Below are 23,101 nucleotides of genomic sequence, written 5' to 3'. Positions count from 1 at the left end.
TATCACTCCCTTATTACACCAAGATATGAATAGCTGAGGGAACTCAGATCTGTAGAGACTCACTCTGACTCCCTCATAAAAGGATAGCCTTCCTCTCAGACAGCAGAGTACAAGCATTGCCTGTAGTTTTGATATTTCTTATATTTGTTCAGAGACGCTATTACTTAAATCCCAATCTCCAAGCTCAGAGGCATGGACATTATCACTGCAACACAAGAACCTCTTCCTCCCTGTAGTATTTGCATCACCAACTAACGCAGGATCTGATTTTATCCCAGACCCACTCCTGAGACAGCTGGCTTGTGTTACTAACACACACATACTCACTCACATCCAGGGAAACTCTCACAGAATATCACATTCCTCTGTTAGGGACAAATCCAGAAAAAGGGTTGGAACATTAAAGTTAGAGCGAGGTTGCTCAGAGGTGATGTCAGTAAACACTTCTTCACAAGAAGGCTGAACAGGTTGGGACTCACTGGAGTTGAGAAGAACGAGGGGTGATTTTATTGAAGCATATGGATTCTTAGCGGGGTTGACAGGGTGAAAGTTGAGAGGATGTTTCCCCTAATGCTTCAAGCCTTGGAGCAGAGGGCATGATGTCCGAATACAGGATTGCCAGTTTAAGACTCTAATCACACAGGGTTGAGTCTATGAAAGTTCTTGTCACAGACAGCTGTGGAGACAGAGTCCTTGTGTATATTTAAGGCCTAAGTACAGAGACTCATTATCAAGAGTTCTAGGGAAAGGACAGGAAAGTAGATGTGAGGAATGTCAGATCAGTCATGATCCTAGTGAATGGCAGACTAGACTCAAGGGAGCAAACAGCCAGTTTGTGTTCCTATTTCTTATGGTCTTAAAATGGGCCTAGATCCGGAACATTCTCACCACACAAATCAGTGGAGGCTGGGAGAAGTTTCAAAACTGAAATTATTAGGTTTATTGTCAGGCAGTATTTGTTGACACTGCATTGCCACTCTGCCTGCATGTGCACACGGTTCCAGAACAGACCCGTGGCTGAGGGAAATCAAAGGTGCTTCTCACATTCTCCCCAGGATCCTTTTTCCACCCTAGATATCCTTGCATTCCCCCCCCCCCCCCCACCCCCCCAACCTTCACCATTCCTCCAGTTCTCTCCAGTGTTTCCATGCCCACCCTCATCCCTGTCTTCCCAGGACTCCATCATCACTCAGCCTCCTAACCCCCCACCTGTATCCCCAGATCTCACCTTTACCTAGAGTGAGGTGGGACAATCAGAACCCAGGAGGGGAAGGGGTTTGCAATCTGGATCTCGGAGACTGAAAATTTCGATGCTGGAGGGGGTGGAGAGATTGAGAGGAAGGGAAGGCAAATCAGGAAGTGGAACAGAACTCAGGACAGAGAGGGGTGGGAGATAAGGACCCAGGAAGCCGGGTGTAGCAGGGGTTGACATCAGGATATCAGACTGAGCTGGTGGAGTTAGAAGTGGAAGACCTGGAGGGCAGAACATGTTCAGGGGGTGATCTGACCAGTTAGAGTGACGGTGGGGGGGGGGATAAATTGATGGGGCATCTCTATCCAATCTCCCCCCTCTTCCGGGTCCCAATCTCTCCCTCCCGGAAATGCAATTTCCACCAAGCTTTATGCAGACACACAATGTTTGAAGCATATGCGTTGATGTCAGCAAATGCAGCCTTATTCTTAGAAAAGGGGATTAATATTTAAAGTCAAGGTAGGTAGATAGTGTAGCTGTGGATCACCATGTTCTAATCAATAATGAACAACACTCAAGGGATTAATCCAGTTCCTATCCTTAAGTTATTCTTGAATGTTCTCTCCACTCTCACTCCAACAACAATCGGTCAGTGTTTTCCACTTTAACTTCCTGGCCCTGAATTCCCGGCCTCACACCCTCTCCATCCCAAAGATCACCTGCTTCCTCCCATGTAACAATAGCCATTTCCTACACAGTCCCGCCCCACATCAGTTGAACTCCTGTTGAAATTCTCCTTCAGATTGTTGCTGATTCTCAATGAGCCCATTCCAATCCTCTGTCAGCTTCCCATCTTCCACTCTCCTCGGGTCAGCTCAAACACCCTGCTCTCTGACTTAACTCACACACCTATGACCCCTGTGCTCACTGGCCAACACTGGTTACCAGGCCCTCAGTGCCTCTAATTTAAAATTCTTATGTTAAAGGACAAATTATTCCTTGGCATCACCCCCTCCCAATCATTGTCACCTCCAGCCCAATTTCCCTCCAAGCCTGAACATTAACAGCCACACCCAGTCTCCACGCTTAAGAGCTGTTTTCTTAACCCATTCTGCATCTTCGTCTCTCTGTCCTCATTTAGGAGGATCCTTTAATCCCAGCTCTTCATTATATTTTTTGTCATCCCCTCTTAATATTGCCTTCTCAGTCTCGGTGTTCACTTTTGCCTCATTACATTGCTATAAAATACTTTGAGATGTTTTACTACTTAAAGTCAAAATTCAAACAACACCAGGTTATAGTCACAGAGTCATAGAGATGTACAACATAGAAACAGACTCTTCGGTCCAATCTGTCCATGCCAACCAGATATCCCAAACCAATCTAGTCCCACCTGCCAGCACCCGACCCATATCCCTCCAAACCCTTCCTATTCATAAACCCATCCAAATGCCTTTTAAACGTTGCAATTGTACCAGCCTCCACCACTTCCTCTGGCAGCTCATTCCATACATGTACCACCCTCTGTGTGAAAACGTTGCGCCTTAGATCTCTTTTATATCTTTCCCCTCTCACCCTAAACCTATGTCCTCTAGTTCTGGACTCCCCGACCCCAGGGAAAAGACTTTGTCTATTTATCCCATCCATGCCCCTCATAATTTTGTAAACCTCTATAAGGTCACCCCTCAGCCTCTGACACTCCAGGGAAAACAGCCCCAGCCTGTTCAGCCTCTCCCCATAGCTCAAATCCTCCAGCCATGGCAACATCCTTGTAAATCTTTTCTGAACCTTTCCAGTTTCACAACATCTTTCCGATAGGAAGGAGACCACAATTGCAGGCAATATTCTAACAGTGGCCTAACCAATGTCCTGTACAGCCACAACATGACCTCCCAACTCCTGTACTCAATACTCTGACCCATAAAGGAAATCATACCAAGTGCCTTCTTCACTATCCTATCTACCTGTGACTCCACTTTCAAGGAGCTATGAACCTGCACTCCAAGGTCTCTTTGTTCAGCAACACTCCCCAGGACCATACCATTAAGTGTATACATCCTGCTAAGATTTGCTTTCCCAAATTTTGCAACAGCTCGTATTTGTCTGAATTAAACTCCATCTGCCACTTCTCGGCCCATTGGCCCATCTGATCAAAATCCTGTTGTAATGAGGTAACCTTCGCTGTCCACTGAACTTCCAATTTTTGGTGTCATCTGCAAACTTACTAACTGTACCTCCTATGCTCACATCCAAATCATTTATGTAAACGACAAATTGGTGCTGTATAGGACCCAGCACCAATCCTTGTGGCACTCCATTGGTCACAGGCCTCCAGTCTGAAAAACAACCCTCCACCACCACCCTCCGTCTTCTACCTTTGAGCCAGTTCTGTATCCAAATGACTAGTTCTCCCCTTTTTCCGTGAGATCTAACCTTGCTAATCAGTCTCCCATGGGGAACCTTGTCAAAGCCCTTTCTGAAGTCCATATAGATCACATCTACTGCTCTGCCCTCATCAATCCTCTTTGTTACTTCTTCAAAAAACTCAACCAAGTTTGTGAGACATGATTTCCCAAGCACAAAGCCGTGTTGACTATTCCTAATTAGTCCTTGCCTTTCCAAATACATGTACATCCTGTCCCTCAGATTCCCTCCAACAACTTGTCCACCACCAACATCAGGCTCACCGGTCTACAGTTCCCTGGCTGGTCCTTACCACCCTTCTTAAACAGTGGCACCACGTCAGCCAACCTCCAGTCTTCCGGCACCTCACCTGTGACTATCAATGATACAAATATCTCAGGAAGAGGAGCAGCAATCACTTCTCGAGCTTCCCACAGAGTTCTAGAGTACATCTGATCGGGTCCTGGGGATTTGTCCACCTTTATGCATTTCAAGACATCCAGCACTTCCTCCTCTGCAATATGGACATTTTGCAAGGTGTCGTCATCTATTTCACTACTTTTTATATCTCCAACAGGTTTATGTGAAATTGCAAGCTTTTGGAGCTCCTTCCTCAGGCCTGGTATAACGGAGAAGCATAAAATACACTATTTATAAGCAAAATGTTGACTACTTTAAAACTAGCTGCCCTTGGACTGTATCTTCGACCTCTCTATCAGAGACTATAACATAGTGTCGTTTGATTTTTAACCTTGTCCACCCCAGTTCAACTCTGACATGTCCATATCCTTCCTAAATAAAGGACAACTGTTGGCCTCTCACATTCCATCCAATCCTCAAGATTCTGTCCTGGAAGACAGCTCTAGATATTGACTTGGCTTCACAGCCGAGACACATCCTGCCCTCTCCCTACCTTCCCAACTGATGAAGAACAGGATTCCTGGCTGATTCTCCTCCTCCATAGACCAGAGACACTGAAGTCAATTCCATTACCACCACAAGAATGGCTACTCCTCCCCGGGCCCTTATGTTGGTTGATCAGAAGCTGAAGTATTTCTATCTGATTGTCTTCTTGCTCAAGAGTGAGAGTCAGTGACTTCGTCATAGAGATGTACAGCATGGAAATAGACCCTTCGATCCAACTCGTCCATGCCAACCAGATATCCCAACCTAATCTAGTCCCACCTGCCAGCACCCGGCCCATAGCCTTCCAAACCCTTCCTATTCATATTCACATCCAAATGCCTCTTAAATGTTGCAATTGTATCAGATCCACCACATCCTCTGACAGCTCATTCTATTCACGTACCACCCCCTGCGTGAAAAAGTTGCCACTTAGATCTCTTTTATATCTTTCCCCTCTCACCCTAAACCTATGCCCTCTAGTTCTGGACTCCCCGACCCCAGGGAAAAGGCTTTGTCTATTTATCCTATCCATGCCCCTCATAATTTTGTAACCTCTATAAGGTCACCCCTCAGCCTCCGACACTCCAGGGAAAACAGCACCAGCCTGTTCAGCCTCTCCCTGTAGCTCAAATCCTCCAACCCTGACAACATCCTTGTAAATCTTTTCTGAACCCTTTCAAGTTTCACAACATCCTTCCGATAGGAAGGAGACCAGAACTGCACACAATATTCCAACAGTGGCCTACCCAATGTCCTGTACAGCCGCAACATGACCTCCCAACTCCTGTACTCAATACTCTGACCAATAAAGGAAAGCATACCAAATGCCTTCTTCACTACCCTATCTACCTGCGACTCTACTTTCAAGGAGCTATGAACCTGCACTTCAAGGTCTCTGTGTTCAACAACACTCCCTACGACCTTACCATTAAGTGTATAGGTCCTGCTAAGGTTTGCTTTCCCAAAATGCAGCACCTCACATTTATCTGAATTAAATTCTATCTGCCACTTCTCAGTCCATTGGCCCATCTGGTCCACATCCTGTTGGAATCTGAGGTAACCCTCTTTGCTGTCCACTACACCTCCAGTTTTGGTGTCATCTGCAAACCTACTGACTGTACCTCTTATTTGTACCTGATACTACTGTGAAAAAGTGCTCAGTTTGTACAGGAGCTTCTATGTATATTGATATCTTCTCTTGGTGTTTCGTGATCAAGTCAAAGGCTAAAACGGTATTCTTTAAACATTTGGACTGATGTTTGGAGAGGTTTCAGAGAGTTATTTGGAACCTCATTGGAAGGTAAACAACACATACAATTCTCACTGAAATAGAATCAAGTGACTTGGCTCCAATTCTGTGTGACATGTGAGAAACGAGGGGAAACAATCCTGATACATGTCACAGTGGAAGGGTTTACCTCCTGTGTGTCTCATTGATGTTTCAGGAAGTCAGGCAACAATGTGGAGGCTTTATTATAGAACATACACTGGAAATATTTCTCCCCTGTTTAATGGACCCGGAGATATGCTGACTTTGTGAAAGTCTTGTCACACACCTCATACTTGAATGGTTTCACTCCGAAATCTGGACCCACTGATGCTTGAGGTGACCAGAAGACTGAGTGAAAATCTTACCACAAAGATCATACTGGATGTGTTCATCCATCTGTCACTTAGCCCATATCCCAGATGGGTCAAAGATGTTCCAAATGCTTTTGCACAAATCTCAGACCACAAGATACCTCCCCCATGTGGATCCTCTGCAGCAATCACCTTTTTAATTTTTTTAAATGTAATCATGGGATGAGGATGTTCGCAAGATTTGAGAAGATTTGTAGCTCAGGTTGAGGTTCTGGATGTAGGTTCACTCGCTGAACAGGAAGGTTCGTTTTCAGATGGCTCATCACCATACTAGATAACATTATCATTGAGACTCCGGATGAAGCAATGGTGGTATCGCCCACTTTTTATTTATGGGTTTAGGTTTCCTTGGGTTGGTGATGTCATCTCCTGTGGTGATGTCAATTCCTGATCTTTTTCTCTGGGGGTGGTAAATGGGATCCAAATCAATGTATTTGTTGGTAGAGTTCCAGTTGGATAAAGTCCGGAACTCTATCAACAAACACATTGGCTTGGATCTCATTTCCCACCCCCTAAGAAAACGATCAGGAAATGACATCACCACAGGAGATGACATCACCAACCCAAGGAAAGCTACAAGCATAAAGAAAAAGTGGGCCATACCACCAGTGCTTCATCCGGAGGATCCCTGATGATGTTACCTAGTGTGGTGACAAAACATCTGAAAATTAACCTTCCAGCTCAGTGAGCAAACCTACATCAGGATGAGGGTTTCATTGGCTAGGCCAACATTTATTGTCTATGGGCAGCACGGTGGCTCAGTGGTTAGCACTGCTGCCTCACAGCACCAGGGACCCAGGTTCAATTCCAGCCTCGGGCAACTGTCTGTGTGGAGTTTGCATGTTCTCCCTGTGTCTGCGTGGGTTTCCTCCAGGTGCTCTGGTTTCCTCCCACAGTCCAAAGATGTGCAGGTTAGGTGAATTGGCCATGCTAAATTGACCATAGTGTTAGGTCTAATCGTTAGAGGGAAATGGGTCTGAGTGGGTTGCTCTTTGGAGGATCGGTGTGGACTTGTTGGGACTGTTTCCACACTGTAGGGAATTTAATCTAATCTATCCTTAATTGTCGAGTCAACCACAGACCTGTGGGTCTGGAGTCACATGCCAGCCAGACCAGGTAAGGATGGCGGTTTCCTCCAATAAAGCACACTCGTGAACCAGATGGATTTTTCCCAGCAGTCAACATTGAATTTGTAGTCAATATTAGATTCTTAATTCCAGATTTTTATTGAATTCAAATTCCACCATCTGTCATGGTGGGTTTTAAATCCAGGTCCCCAGAACATTAGCTGGGTTTCTAGCTGGGTGTCCAGCAATAATTTCACTTGGCCATTGCCTCCCAGAAGGGAAGATTCGCAGCATACGCAGCCATGATCATCTATCCCATGTGAACACGCGGTCTGTTGATGAGTAAGAGAATGACTTGTCACATGCTTCACATTTGAATTGCTTTTCCCATGTGGATCCGCTGCTGATTTGGGAGAACGGAGGAGAGGGTGAAAACTGCATCACAAATATTGCACCTGAATGGTTTCCCATCTGTGTGAATGCACTGGTACACACACAGGGTGTGACGACTTCAGGAAAGAGTCTTCTCAGACGTCACATCCGAACGGCGTCTCTCCAACGTGACTGTGTCGGTGATTCCCGAGTGTCGATGCCAGTGTGAAAGCCTTGTCACACACCTCGCATTTAAAGGGTTTCTCTCCTGTGTGAATCCTCTGATGCAGCAGAAGCTGTGATGACCTCGAGAAGGATTTGTCACATACCTCACACATGAACGGCTTCTCCCCAGTGTGAATGCGTTGGTGGGTGCGCAGCGTTGATGATCTTGCGAATGATCTGTCACACACCTCACACCTGAATGGCTTCTCACCTGTGTGAAGGCGGTAGTGACCTACAAGAGCCGATGACTGCGCAAAGTCCCTGTTACACACTTTACACTTGAATGGTCTTTCCCCTGTGTGCATGCGTTGGTGGACACGAAGGTTCCCAGATTTCAAAAAGGATTGGTTACAAACCACACACTTGAAAGGTCTCTCCCCTGTGTGAATTCTCTGGTGTATCAGGAGATTGGATGCTTTCACAAAAGCTTGATTGCAAACCTCACATTTGAATGGCTTCTCCCCTGTATGAGTGCGTTGATGTGCAAGGAAGTTTGATGATGTCGAGAATGATTTATCACACACCTCGCAAGTGAATGGCTTCTCTCCTGTGTGAATGCGTCGGTGATTCATGAGGCTTGAGAGTTCTGTGAATCCTCTGTTACACACCTCACATTTGAATGGTTTCTCCCCTGTATGAGTGCGTTGGTGTGCAAGGAGATTTGATAACCTCGAGAATGATTTGTCACACACCTCACACATGAATGGTTTCTCTCCTGTGTGAATACGTCGGTGATTCACGAGGCTTGATAGTTCGGAGAATCCTCTGTTACACACCTCACACGTGAATGGTTTCTCCCCAGTGTGACTGCGTTGGTGTCTGCGGAGGTATGACGACTGGACAAACGATTTTTTGCATTCCCCACACTCAAATGGTTTCTCTCCCGTGTGAATGCGTTGATGTATGCGAAAGTAAGACGAATGGGAGAACGATTTATTGCACACCTCACACTTAAATGGTTTTCCTTCCATGTTGCTAACTTTGTATGAATAACGAAGGAAGCTTGTCTGGTCAGTTTGTATGAATAACGGAGGAAGCTTGTCTGGTCAGAGATCTGATCAGCCTGTGGAGTCTTCCTCACTTGGGAACAGCTTCTCACATGCAGGAGTGAGTCAGTGGTTCATGAGGTTCGATGAATGACTGAAGCTCTCTCCACACTTGAGGTCACTCACACTTCTTCCCAGCCTGACCCTGACCAATCACCCACAGCCCAACCTTCAGCAAGCTTGGTTCGAATAGAAAGCTGCTCACCACTGACCAGTTTCAGATCTGATGATGTGTCAAAGTCCACCCGACCCTTCAGATTTCTAGATGATGTTTCACTGCCTAGCCTTCTGTGTTGGGCAACGCTATGAAGGAACTGAATGCCTTTCCACAGTTGTTCCTTAGGTAGTGGTCAGTATCTATCTGCTTTGCAGCTGTTCCTTGGGTGATGATCAACCTCTGTTTGCAAGGTCTATCCTGTCCTTCTTCTGTGGTGTAGCACAGTGCAAACCATCTGTAAAACAGGAAAAGGAAACATGATTTCCTTCAACTCCTTCCCCCCTTTGCTGAAGGGCCTGCCACTGGATAGTGACCATGGCAGACAATGTGGCTACTTTGTTTCCTCAGCCCAGACTGCATCTTCCTAGACGCCATGAGGACAATGGAAGAGACAGTTGGACAGACTGTAAAACGGGCTCTCAATTCATGATGATCTTGTGTCATACTGGCAAAGACCAGTTTCACCATTTCAGTTTAAAAAACACTCAGGAGAAAGACAGTTTAGTGCAGATTTAGAAATTTCTCCTTTGTTTCCCAATATTATTTGAAGTGAACACACTGGGCAGGAAGTGCCGAGACGCTGAGGATAATATTGCTTCAGTGCAACAGATTCAAAGATTCTGCTTTAACTCGGGAAAGTAGACATACTGCACCCTTTTAGCTGAATTTGGTGCGTGCAATCTATCAGGTACAGCACTAGGAAAACAAATAAATCCAAACCCAAGCTTTGGATACATCTGAGGCTTTCAGGTGAAATTTTTCAATATATTCAACAACATTTGAATTTTGTATGGTGCCTTAAAACCACAGCAGGTCAGGCAGCATCCGAGGAGCAGGAGAATCGATATTTCAGGCACAAGCCCTTCTTCAGGGAAGGATATTTGCTTACATGTGACTCCAGATCCACAGTGGTTAGTTAATTCTTAACAAATGATGCCATAGTGAGCGACATCCACATTCTGTGAATGAAAAATGAAAATTGGATGCAAGGAGCTGAGCGAAAATATATAGACACACATCTTTTTTCTCTTTTCTAATGAGATGGTAGAGATTGGGTGGTTGGAGGACTTAGCAGGATTTGAAAAGACAGGAACCATCCGGATCCTACACACACAAACAGAACAGTTCCACCCTAAACGCAGCTAGGAAGGAAGTTCTCGGAAATGTCCCCAGAGAAAAAAAACAGTCCACAGGAGAATAACCAGCTCCCAACACACATATAACCGAACACCAGGAAATCAGTAAGAATCCTCAGACACTCTGCACCTCCCAGATAATGACACCTCACCTTCTTATATTCAGGAATAAACCTCAGCCTGGGAATCAGAGGGATTTGCTTCCAATAAACACACTCAATATCCAACACACAGCTCCAGTCACACAGTTCAGCACAAAGCACCGAGTAAACAGCTCTCTCAGCTGGATCTTCTCACACAGCATAAGGGACATTTCCACCCCTGATTACCCACAGGATAGTCAGACTGCCTGAAGATTGGTGTGGATATTATGGGATACAATTTGTATAAAAGCTGCCCCTTCACTCACCATCTCCTCACTTGGTTTTCAGTCCCTATAGGAAGTGAACCAGCTCTGGAAGAGGAAGAGGAGACAATGGGCAGAGTGGGTGGACTCTCTGATTGACGTCTCTCACAGTCAATCCAAATATTTCTGGAGCAACTTTTTTACTGCAAAAATATGCGTAACACAAATCTTACACAGGTGCTAGGGAAGTTCTCTATAATCTTTGCATATCAAGAAAGACAAATGTTGATCTGATATTCCTCGCAGTTGCAAAAGCCAAATGCATTTCTTTCTTCTGCTGAATTCAAAATGTGTGACACAGCAGGTCAAGCAGTATCCGAGGAACAGGAGAGTCGACATTCCAGGCATAAGCCCTTCATCCGGAAAATTGAAGGACGGGGGCCCTTCATCAGGAATGTGAAAGGAGAGGGAGCTTAGAGATAAATAGAGGGTTGGGGCTGGGGGAAGATACATATGAAGGTGATGGATACATACAGGTGGGGAATAATTGTGATAGGTCAGTGGGGAGGGTGGAGCAGGAAGGTGGGAAGGAAGTTAGGCAGGTCAAGAGGGCTGTGCTGAGTTGGATGTGTGAGAAACAAAGCTCACACACTGCAATAATTTCAGTCCGAGACAAGATCTGAATCAGTAGTGTCATTTATTTCACACTTGCAAGTGGGTGTGATGTCCACAAGGCAGGGACAAAAAACACCGAATTCAACAAATACTCGATATTTATACAATTTGGTTACCACATATTTTTTCTTATTTCATTGTTTCCCCCCCCCCTGTTTACATCCTCCACTTCCCTGAGACCCTCCTGCTTATCTCATGTCTTATCCGGTCTTGTCTGTGAAAAACATGCTCATTCCTATTCTCAGGGCTGTTTGCCCTTACCCTGCTTCCCTAACCATTATTTACTCCTTCCATTGGTGCTGCTCCTCTCAGCATCTTATTATTAAGATTCGTTTAATTGTGTTTTGTTCCTGTGTTTCTGTAAAAGTGGGAAACAGATGTTTATATCAACTGTTTATACAGGCATATTGAATTTAACTGTCTGTTTTCACAGCATCTTATCACGAAGCCCTTCTAACTAGGGTTACCATTTGTTACATCCTTAGCAAACCAATTAGCATTTCCTCCACAGAGTTCACATTCTTGTTGACTCAGCTCCTGGCTGAAACAATTACGCACTGATGGAGTTAAGTTATTTTTTAGAATTAAATGAATTTTAGAATTGCAGAAGAAACATAAATTTCCTATATCCCACAATTGCCCCTTTTTCATTCTTTACCATTTGTTACCTTCTGCATTTTGTTCTTTTAAGCATTGCTCCCGAAATTCGCAAGCCACATTCAGGAAATTTCATCCATCTTGGTCTCACTCATCTCCTTAATATTTAGTTGATAAAGTTCTTCTGTCTGATTTCCTTTTAAGGACATCTGTTTCATTAAGGCTGTCTCAATCAGTCTCTGGGTGAGCCCTCGTATACAGGGTATGATACAACAGCTTCCTCCTAACATCTCACACACACACCCTTTTTCTGCTAAAATCATATCAAGGGCATTCTATTTTCCCATGTCATCCTACTTGTTGCATCAAGCTGGTCTGATATTTCTTTAACCGCATCCCTTGTATAATTTATAAATCGCTGTTGATTATAGAAAATGTAATTTATCCAATCTACATTTTTGTTAATTGTTACCCACCAAAAGAGAGCTGACTCAAAGCCTGCTGCAATCTGATTACGAGCCTTGAACTCATCAGGTACCCCCCTAGGGACTCCTACCGAATCGAGATAAATCCTGTCATCGAAAGAAGTGTCTAACAGTGATCTCTTACCCCTTCCCTTTTTCCCTACTATCTTTTCCTTCTCAAATGCCAGGGTAAATGGAATTGCCAATTGTACAATTGTACATATCCCTCTCCAATCCGGAGGGAGGGTGGGTCTCAACATTTTGCCTCCACAGTACCACCACAGATCCGCTCGGGGAACCTTTAGTGCTGAATAGTTCCCTCCTTTCTTCGTTTTGGTAACATTTTTAATCTCTGTACACAATTTCAGCTCCCCCAAATCTCTAGACCGACTTGTTCCTCGTCTATGCACAAACGTCGTGTGATTTCCAACTGTGGAGGAAAATGTGGGGGGAACTTTTGCATCTTTCTTCTCCAAGGGAGGGAACGTCAGAGATAGGGAGGTACAGTTCCTATCATTCCATGCAGTTTCATCCTGATACAGGGCTATCATACATTTCATGCCCTGCCTGTCTCGCTTCCACCCCGAGCGGAAAGGAAACCACCTGGGCCACTGGCCTACCGGAGGCACATGCATAGCAATTGCTTTTGTTCAGACTTTTTTACAGTATACTTTACCCATTCAACCCAGGCATTTGCATTCCCGTACCCAGTTTCTATTTCGATAGTCTGTTTCAATTCCTTTACCTCTATAATTTTTACTACTTTCGGATCAGTGGGAGGGGTGAAAGGTTGTATCTCATTACCCAGTAATTCCGCCCATGTTCCCTGTCCTACGCTAATTCGAAAACAACAGCCCACGAAATGTTTTCCACTTGCTTTCATTTGTATCCCAAATGTTTCATTTAATTGTATCTGAGAGGTGCCCCCGCCGCACCAGAATTGCCTTGTGCCCTGTGGTTTTCTTTATCGTTAGGTATATCGGGTTACACTTTTTAATCGGGACAATCGTGAGCTGGTGGAAAGGGGGTCCGGTGTACTGTAACGAGACCATTATACCAAGGACCATCCCCAAGGCCATCCCCGTAGGACTTAAGATGTATCTCAGAGCTGTGGTACTGCCTTTGATTATCTACATTCCCACAATTGACTAAGCTGCATGCATCAGCGTCTATTACTTGTGGATTATCTGACTCAGGAACCATTTATAATACATATGAAAAGGATATTTGACAAAATCCCAATACTAAGAGGGCAAGCATCATAACTCTAAACAGTCCCGGTACTTTAAACATCATGCTGATGCACAAAACAACTTAATATACAATCCTACAGAAATAATCCCGCGCTCGCGTCGCCGCTGTATAATCAGTTACTCAAAGTCTCTTTAGTCTGAGTTTCAGCGGGTCTTGCGTTGATTCGGCTGTCCAGACCTCTTCCTCAACTGGAGATTCCACTGGCCCTTTGATCCGATTGTAGTGAGTCCAGCCTTTCTCCGCTGTCCGTATCGCCGTCTCGGTGGTCAAAAGAGCCTGGTGCGGCCCTTCCCAGTCCGGCTGCAATTTAGTCCCTGTCCATGATTTTACTCAGACCCAATCTCCCGGCTGGATGGGATGAACGGTGAATTCCAGGGGTGGAGTCTGTGCCAATAAACCCTGTTTCCTGAGGAAAGACAAAGAGAAGGACAAGCCCAGTATATACTTCTTTAAGAACAAATTTTTAGTTTCAGGAATTGGCAATTCTCCATTCGTTCCCAGATAAGGTCATTCAAATAAGATTTCATAGGGGGATAGTCCCAAATCTTTCCTTGGGGCTGTTCGTACTCGCAAAAGAGCTATAGGTAAACATTTGGTCCAAGGGAGTCTGGTTTTTATTATCAAGTTAGAGAGCTGTCGTTTGAGTGTTTCCAATATTGTTTTAGATACCCCACTCGCAGTGGCAGTAGCTAGGGGGTATGCCTCAACCCAACCGGATAAATGATCTACTATGACCAACATATATTTTAGTCTCCCTCCCCTGGGTAACTCAGTATAATCTACTTGTATACTCTGGAAGGGTCTCAATCCTGGGTCTCTTCCTCCTGGGGTCTGTTTTCTCAAGACTTTTTTATTTACTTTTCTGCTGATTATCACTTGTATATATTCCTTTACATCCATATTCCCTAAGAACTAAATCACACATTGCTTGTACTCCCCAATGACTGCCTTGGTGTAGGACAGCCATAATCTCTCGCATCATCATTTTGTTCAACATTTGTCCAAATAAATTTGGGGATTCTGTAAACCCCTGGGGAGCACAGTCCACCAGTATTGCTGTGTCTGTCCTGTCTTGGGGTCTTCCCATTCAAAGGTGAACAAATTCCTACTTTCCTCCACCAAGGGACAAGCCCAAAAGACATCCTTTAAATCTATCACACTAAACCATTTGTGGTCATGAGGGATCTTACTCAATCTATAATCAGTCCCTCAATTACTGGCTGCAGTCCTCGTTTACCTTCTGTGGAAATGGGATATTGTCGCTCACAGACAATGTCCCCTTTCCTTTCTAAATTTACTTCAAGGGGAGGGATCTGTAGTTCTCCACGATTCCCTTCCCTAGCCCATACAATAGGGTCTATCTCTCTCTCCATATCCTCTGTCAACATTGCCATTTATACAACTAATTCTTTTTCCTGAATTCCAATCTCCAGTCCTAAGAGGATAATTAAATCTCTCCCTCATAAATTACTTCCTATATCGGGGATATACAACAATTCCCCTGTGACCCTGTCCCTGTCTGTCTGTCTCCCTCCTCCCCCATCTTCACCTAATCTGACTCTATGGTACGGGGGCGGGGGGGGGGGGGCAAACAGCTAAGAGGATCCCAGGGACTGGGTGGGGCAGAGGGGGAATCCTTTGTCTTCACTACCAGCATTCCCAAACTGCCTTTCCAACAGGATGCATAGTCCGCCTCCTCTTGGCTAAAAGATTGCTTTGCATGCACATACATCCTAAATACTGACATACCCAATCCTCGTCTGAACCATACTTTGGCCAGAAGACGGCGGGACGAAAAATGGATTCCTTAGTCCATACAAAGCAACAATATTTAATCATTTTCTTTTTATCCTTTACCCTTGTACAAGTATTGCGTGTCCATTCGCGCAACATCCTCCCCAACGAACTTTCAGGAGGTATACTGCAAGGGACCCCGCCTCCTCTTTCATTGCCTTGTTATCCCCAGAGGCTTGTCCCTTACCCACGGCACAATCCATATTGAGTTCCTTCGTTAGTGCCTTATTAACTACTAAAACTCAATCCCAGCCACCAAGGCAATACTTAAAAGTCACTTTTCTTACCTTGGTCTGTGCACAGAGTTGCCTGCCCTTTTCCGCCGTATATTCTATCAACTGCCTGTCACTGTCTGATTCAGATGTCTCTCTTGTGGGATTCGTACCAGTCGCCCAAGGGAGTGGACCAAACCGGGACACGAGACCGCTCCTCAATGGGGAACGGGACGCGTCTTCCCAGTGTCCAGGGCCAGCCACTCCCCCCGGCGATGGAAGAACATCCCGGACAGCCCCACGTTGGGCGCCAATTGTGAGAAACAAAGCTCACTCACTGCAATAATTTCAGTCCGAGACAAGATCTGAATCAGCAGAGCTCTTTTATTTCACACTTGCAAGTGGGTGTGATGTCCACAAGGCAGGGACAAAACACACCCCAAATTCAACAAATACTCGATATTTATACAATTTGGTTCCTATATGTTTTTTTCTTATTTCATTGTTTCCCCCCTGTTTACATCCTCCACTTCCCTGAGACCCTCCTGCTTACCTCATGTCTTATCCGGTCTTGTCTGTGAAAAACATGCTCATTCCTATTCTCAGGGCTGTTTGCCCTTTCCCTGCTTCCCTAACCATTATTTACTCCTTCCATTGGTGCTGCTCCTCTCAGCATCTTATTATTAAGATTCGTTTAATTGTGTTTTGTTCCTGTGTTTCTGTAAAAGTGGGAAACAGATGTTTATATCAACTGTTTATACAGGCATATTGAGTTTAACTGTCTGTTTTCACAGCATCTTATCACGAAGCCCTTCTAACTAGGGTTACCATTTGTTACATTCTTAGCAAACCAATTAGTATTTCCTCCACAGAGTTCACATTCTTGTTGACTCAGCTCTTGGCTGAAACAATTACGCACTGATGGAGTTCAGTTATGTTTTAGAATTAAATGAATTTTAGAATTGCAGAAGAAACATAAATTTCCTATATCCCACAGATGGTTGGATCTGGGATGTGTTGGGGGAAGGAGAGATTTAGAAACTAGTAGAGATGCCGTTGATGCCGCATGGTTTTGGGTTCCCAAGGCGGAAGATGAATCAAACCGGGTGGCTTTGATTTGGCGATGGAGGAGACCCACAACATCCCCACCTTTTTAAAAGCTTCATTGATTACTGTAGCGGTGCCTCCACATGCTGCCATGAAGAGGTTGAACAGTTCATCAACCTAATAATCACCTTCTACCCTGGCCTCAGGTTCACATGGACCTTCTCCAACACCTCCCTCCCCTTCTTGGACCTCTCCATCTCCAGCAACCAAGTCGACACCGATATCTACATCAAACTCACTGACTCCACAGCTACCTTGACTACATGTCTTCCCAACTTCACCCCCCCTCTAAAAACGTAGTCCCCTACTCCCAATTCCTGTGCCTCCACCGTACCTAATCCCGGGAGGAGCAATTCCAGTCAAAGACTTCCCAATTTCACCTCTCACGTGATCAACAATGCCCTCCAGCACATCTTCTCCAATTCCAGCACCTCTACCCTTGAGCCCCACCCCTGCAACCGCAAGAAGGATAGAACCCTCCCAGTCCTCACCTTCCACCCCAGAAATCTGTGGATACAGTGCATTATCCTCCATCATTTCTGCCACCTACAGTTAGATCTCACCACCAAATATATATTTCCCTCCCCACCCTATCTGCATTCCGCAGAGGCCAACCCCCCCCCCACCCCATCACCATCACCACCACCACCAATTAACTCTCCACACCCTGCACCTTCCCTTGCCATCACGAGGTGTAAAACCTACACCCACACCTCCCCCCTCACCACCACTCAAAGTATCCTTCCACATTTAGCAGAGATTTTCCTGCACATCCACCAACCTCATCTGCTGTGACTATTGCTCTCGGTGTGGTCTCAGGGAGACAGGACACCAACTCGTGGATCAGTTCATGGAACATCTCTGGGATACACACGCCCAACAACCCCATTGTCCTTTGGCTGACCACTTTGACTCACCATCCCACTCCCCCAAGCTCATGCAAGTCCTGGGCCTCCTCCACTGTCAAATGAAAGCCATCCGCCAAACAGGAGGAAGAATGCCTCATCTTCTGCCTTGAGACTCTACAACCACACGGCATCAACATTGATTTCACCAGTTTCCAAATCTCCCCTCTCCCCACCTCATCCCAAATCCATCCCTCAAAGTCGGCACCATCCTCTTGACCTGTCCCTCTTCTTTCTCACCTATCTCCACCAGCACCTCCAACCTTCACCTATCTATCACCTTCCTACCCAACTTCCCCCCAGCCCCACCCTCATACCTCTGTTTATCTCAGCCCCCTTCCCCCTCCACGTTCCTGATGAAGGGCTTATGCCCGAAACGTCAACTCTCCTCCTCGGATGCTGCATGACCTGCTGTGCTTGACTCTCCAGTATCTGCAGTCCTCAATTTTTCCGAGTTACTTATGCAGGATACTATTTACATATATTTGAGACAATGACATCGTCTGACAATTGAACAGACCACAATTATACTTTGACAGAAAGACCTCAGAGTTTCCCCACTGCACCTTGGCAGCAGCTGTCCCTAGCTTTTGTGCATCCCTCAGCATGCAGTCCTGGACCTTGGAACATGCCAGTTCGCAATACATGATGGAGGTCAACTCCTTGCTCTGGAAGACCAACACATTTCGGGTAGAACAAAGAACATCTTTCACTGAGATGATGGTCTTTCAAGCACAATCGATGTTCGTCCCAGAGTCGTGCTCAGATAAACCTCAAGAGAAACCACTGCATCTCCCTCCACACCTCCTTTGCAATGATATGTTCCAGAAGGAGATGTGACCCAGTCATTAACTCCCCCGTCCACTCCCCCAACCCTCCCCACAGCCACTTTGGGGGCAGCATACAGAGGCACAGAGGGTCTGGATACACATGAAAGGATTCGCAGGTAGTGCCCCTGTCACCACCAGCCACTGTCTTGGTGCTTGTTGGAAACTTCTGACAATGAGGCCCATTCTGGCTCTGGGCCTAGCCGTTCAGGCCCTGAGATATCCGGCCACAAACTACTGTCTCAACCTGTCCTCCTGCCACCTTCAGTATTTTAGCGTAGTATTACTGCATCCTTTTAGAATTGTACCATTATGAAATCATGGAGATGTACAGCATGGAAAAAGGCCCTTCGGTCCAACTCATTCATACCAACTCAGGTATCCTAAATTAATCTAATCCCATTTGCCAGCATTCGGCCCATGTCCCTATAACCCTTCTTGTTCAAGTGCCCATCCAGGTGCCCTTTAAAATGTAGTAATTGCACCAGCCTCCACACTTCCTCTGGGAGCTCATTTCATCACATACCACCCTCTGCGTGAAAAGGGTGCTCCTTACGTGCCTTTTAAATCTTTCCCCTCTCGCCTTAAACCTGTGCCCTCTAGTTTTGGACTTCACTACACTAGAGAAAAGACCTTGGCTGCTCAGATGATACCTGCCCCTCATGGTTTTATAAACTTCTAGAAGGTCATCCCTCAGCCTTTAACACTCAAAGGAAAACAGTCCCAGCCTATTCAGCCTCTCCCTACAGTTCAAACCCTCTAACTCTGGCAACCGTCTTGTACATCTTTTCTGACCCCTTCCAAGTTTAACAACATCTTTCCTAAAGCAGAGAGACCAGACTTGAACACAGTATCACAAAAGTGGCCTGACTTATGTCTTATACAGCCGCAACATTACATCCCAATGCCTACACTCAATGCACTGACCAATAAATACATGAGTACAAAATACTTCTTCTCTACCCTGTCAATCTTCAACTGCACTTTAAAGAATGTCTCTTTGTTTGGTAATATTCCCCAGGACCTTACCATTAAATGTATACATCCTCCTCCTCCCTCGACAGGTTCCTGAAGAAGGGCTTATGCCCAAAACGTCGATTCTCCTGCTTCTTTGATGCTGCCTGACCTGCTGCGCTTTTCCAGCAACACATTTTTCAGCTCTGATCTCCAGCATCTGCAGTCCTCACTTTCTCCTAGTGTATACATCCTGCCCTGATTTGCCTTTTCAAAATGCAACACTACACATTTATCGAAATTAAACTCCACCTGCTACTCCCCAGCCCATCGGTCCATCTCATCAAGATCCTGTTGTACTCTGAGGTAACCTTCTTGGTTGTCCACTACACCTCCAATTCTGGTGTCATCTGCAAACTTACTAACTATACCTCCGATGTTCACATCCAAAACATTTATATAAAAAAAACTGTACCCAGTGCCGACCCTTGTGACTCACCGCTGGTCACAGGCCTCCTGTCCTAAAAGCAACCCTCCACCACCTTTATCTCCTACCTTCAAGCCAGTTGTGTATCCACATGGATAGTTCTCCCTGTATTCCACATAATGTAGCTGAAAATGTGTTGCTGGTTAAAGCACAGCAGGTTAGGCAGCATCCAAGGAACAGGAAATTCGAAGTTTCGGGCCAGAGCCCTTCATCGGGAGTCCACATAATTCCACATAATGTAACCTTGTTAACCTGTCTACCATGCAGAACCTCATCAAATGCCTGACTGAAGTCCTTATAAACCACTAGAAAAACGTGAGGACTGCAGATGCTGGAGATCAAAGTCGAGAATGTGGTGCTGGAAAAGCACAGCAAGTCAGGCAGCATCCGAGGAGCAGGAGAATTGACCTTTTGGGCAAAAACCCTTCATCAGGAATCAGCCCTTCCTGATTTGAGACAAATTACTTGCATCATCATCAGAGTTCTGGATACACTAATGTGTTTCCACAGCAAAAACCATTCAGGTGTAAGTTGTGTAACAAATCATTCTCACAGTGAAGATAGCTCTGCAGATGGCAGTACACGCACACAGGAAAAACAATTTAAATGTGAAGTGTGTGACAAACTAATCTCTGAATCACCAAGACATCTATTTAACAAAAGGATTCAAACAGGCGTGAAACCATATACATGTGAGGTGTGTGACAAATCATTTGCAAGGTCATTGACCATCGACACATAAACTCGCATGTTCAAGCTTAGCTGTTGAACTTCCTTGGCTGCTAATTGCATTAAGACTAAAGTTTCTTGAAGTCTCGGTTACTTTTCATCGGTAATCTCTCTTGGATTTCTTCACATCTCAAACCATACACCAGTCTGTCTCTGATAGCATCGTTTAAGGTGTCCCTGAATTTGTAAAGTTCTGCCAACATTTTAATATTTGCCATAAAGTAGGAAAAAGATTCACCGTGATACTGGTGGCTGACCTGAAGCTTTCAGCTATCACCAACGGTTTGATGAAAAAGGCTTCTGTAGGATTCTTTTTTCATAAGTTTTCTTATGAACTCTGCTACTCCAACCACACCAAATTCCTCAAGAGGCTAATATTTCATCCCCACGATCCTCAGGTTGTAGGGAGAACTACGTCTGCTTTAATTTTGGTAGCTAGAACAAAATCATGGAACATTATGTATAGAGTTCCAGTTCTATGTTTTTATCATATTGTCCTACAGCATCAAACCTTCCCAGTCACCTTATGCGTTATTAGAAATAGGAAGTCCCTGCAGAGCATGACATCGTACAAAGATTTTGGCACCACCATGCCCCTGTTGTTTAAAACAAGGTATTCCTCAGGCTGCCTGATTCTTTTTTGAGTCTACAACTATGGGTCAAGATATTTCCCTCTGAGTCCTCCAGACTGAACCATATGATGAGCTTCTTCGGCACTGTTCTCCTCTTCACTGGAGGGGAAATTCTTATCCTCGTTGATTGTATCTGCTTTGGTGTGGCACTCGTGTCCTTTTATTTCTTTATTTCCTTTTATCAAAACACATTCCAGATCTGCCTTGAGGAGCATGGAACATAACAGTGCAGGACAGGCCCTTTGGTCCTCGATGTTGCCCAAGCTGTGGAACCAATCTGAAGCCCACCTAACCTACACGATTCATTTCTCGTCCATATACCATTTAAATGCCCTTAAAGTTTGCGAGTCTATTACTGTTGCAGGCAGTGCATTCCAAGACCCTACTACTCTCTGAGTAAAGAAACTACCTCTAACATCTGTCCTATATCTATCACCCCTCAGTTTAAAGCTACACGCTAGCCATCATCATCCAAGGAAAAAAGGCTCTTACTGTCTAACCTATCTAACCCTCTGATTATCTTACATCTCTCAATTAAGTCACCTCTCAACCTTCTTTGCTTTAATGAAAGCAGCCTCAAGTCCCTCAGCCTTTCCTCATAAGACCTTTCCTCCATGGCAGGCAACATCCTAGTAAATCTCCTCTGAACCCTCTCCAAAGCTTCCACATCCTTTCTATAATGTGGTGACCAGAACTATACACAATATTCCAAATGTGACCACACCAGAGTTTTGTACAGTTACAGCATGACCTCATGGTTCCAAAATTCAATCCCTCGACCAATAAAAGCTAACACACCATATGCCTTCTTAACAAACCTTTCAACCTGAGCGGCAACTTTCAAGGATCTATGTACCTGGACACCGAGTTCTCTCTGCTCATCTACACTACCAAGAATTTTACCATTAACCCAATACTCTGTATTCCTGTTACTCCTTCCAAAGTGAATCACCTCACATTTTTCCACATTACACTCCATTTGCCACCTCTCAGCCAAACTCTGTAGCTTATTTATGTCTCTCTGTAAACTACAACATTCTTCGTCACGATCCACAACTCTACTCTCCTGAGTGACAACCGCAAATTTACTAACCTATCCTTCTAAGCTATAATCCAGGTCATTTATAAAAATGATAAACAACAGTGAACCCAAAATAGATCCTTGCGGTACTCCACTAGTAATTGAACTCCTGAATGAATATTTCCCATTAACTACCGCCCTCTGTCTTCTTTCAGCTCGCCCATTTCTGATCCACACTGCTAAATCACCCTCAATCCCATTCCTCTGTATTTTGTGCAATATTCTACCATGGGGAACCTTATTAAACACCTTACTGAAATCTATATACACCACATCAACTGCTTTACCCTCATCTGCCTGTTTGGTCACCTTCACAAAGAGCTCAATAAGGTTTGTGATGCATGACCTACCCTTCACTAAACTGTGTAGACTATCCCTAATCAGCCTATTCCTCTCTAGATGATTATAAACCCTATCTCTTATCATCCTTTCCAACACTTTACCCACAACCAAAGTAAGAGTCGCATATTTATAATTTCCAGGGCTGTCTCTACTTCCCTTCTTGAACAAGGGAACAACATTTGCTATCCTCCAGTCTTCTGGTACTATTCCTGCAGACAATGATGGCATAAAGATCAAAGCCAAAGTCTCTGCGATCTCCTCCCTGGCTTCCCAGAGAATCCTAGGATAAATCCCATCTGGCCCAGGGGACTAATTTATTTTTACACATTCCAGAACTGCTAACACCTCCTTCTTATGCACCTCAATCTCATCTAGTCCAGTAGCTTGCATCTCAGTATTGTTCTCGACCACATTGTCTTTTTTTCGTGGGAATACTGACAAAAAGTATTCATTTCGTACTTCCCCCACCTCCTCTTACTCCACGCACAAC

The 23,101-nt window shown here is 44.9% G+C and overlaps 2 protein-coding genes across 3 annotated transcripts in view; one reads left to right on the top strand and one right to left on the bottom strand.

Annotated features, from left to right (window-relative positions):
• Positions 1-23,101, top strand: part of LOC132832517 (zinc finger protein 271-like) — a 58,322-nt gene that overhangs the window by 13,808 nt on the left and 21,413 nt on the right. The gene's annotated exons all lie outside the window — the stretch shown is intronic.
• On the bottom strand, positions 7,345-10,708 carry LOC132832518 (zinc finger protein 271-like). Of its 2 annotated transcripts, XM_060850595.1 has the most exons (3): positions 10,615-10,632; positions 9,959-10,028; positions 7,345-9,304 (listed from the first exon to the last, which is right to left on the bottom strand). In XM_060850595.1, the coding sequence occupies exon 3, from the start codon at positions 8,775-8,777 to the stop codon at positions 7,737-7,739; it is 1,041 nt and encodes a 346-aa protein (XP_060706578.1). In that variant the 5' UTR covers positions 8,778-9,304; positions 9,959-10,028; positions 10,615-10,632; the 3' UTR covers positions 7,345-7,736. The 2 variants fall into 2 exon arrangements, with proteins under 2 accessions (XP_060706578.1, XP_060706577.1); XM_060850594.1 differs by lacking the exon at positions 9,959-10,028 and having other exon boundaries at positions 10,615-10,708.

The sequence above is a fragment of the Hemiscyllium ocellatum genome, chromosome 35 (genome assembly GCF_020745735.1).
Source record: "Hemiscyllium ocellatum isolate sHemOce1 chromosome 35, sHemOce1.pat.X.cur, whole genome shotgun sequence".
Taxonomy (NCBI): domain Eukaryota; kingdom Metazoa; phylum Chordata; class Chondrichthyes; order Orectolobiformes; family Hemiscylliidae; genus Hemiscyllium; species Hemiscyllium ocellatum.
Note: the sequence above shows the minus strand (reverse complement) of the source record. Positions and strands in the feature narration are given on the sequence as shown.

Coding starts and splice junctions, on each gene's coding strand:
- LOC132832518 (XM_060850594.1), bottom strand. CDS start 8,777: ATGGAAGGAAAACCATTTAAGTGTGAGGTGTGCAATAAATCGTTCTCC.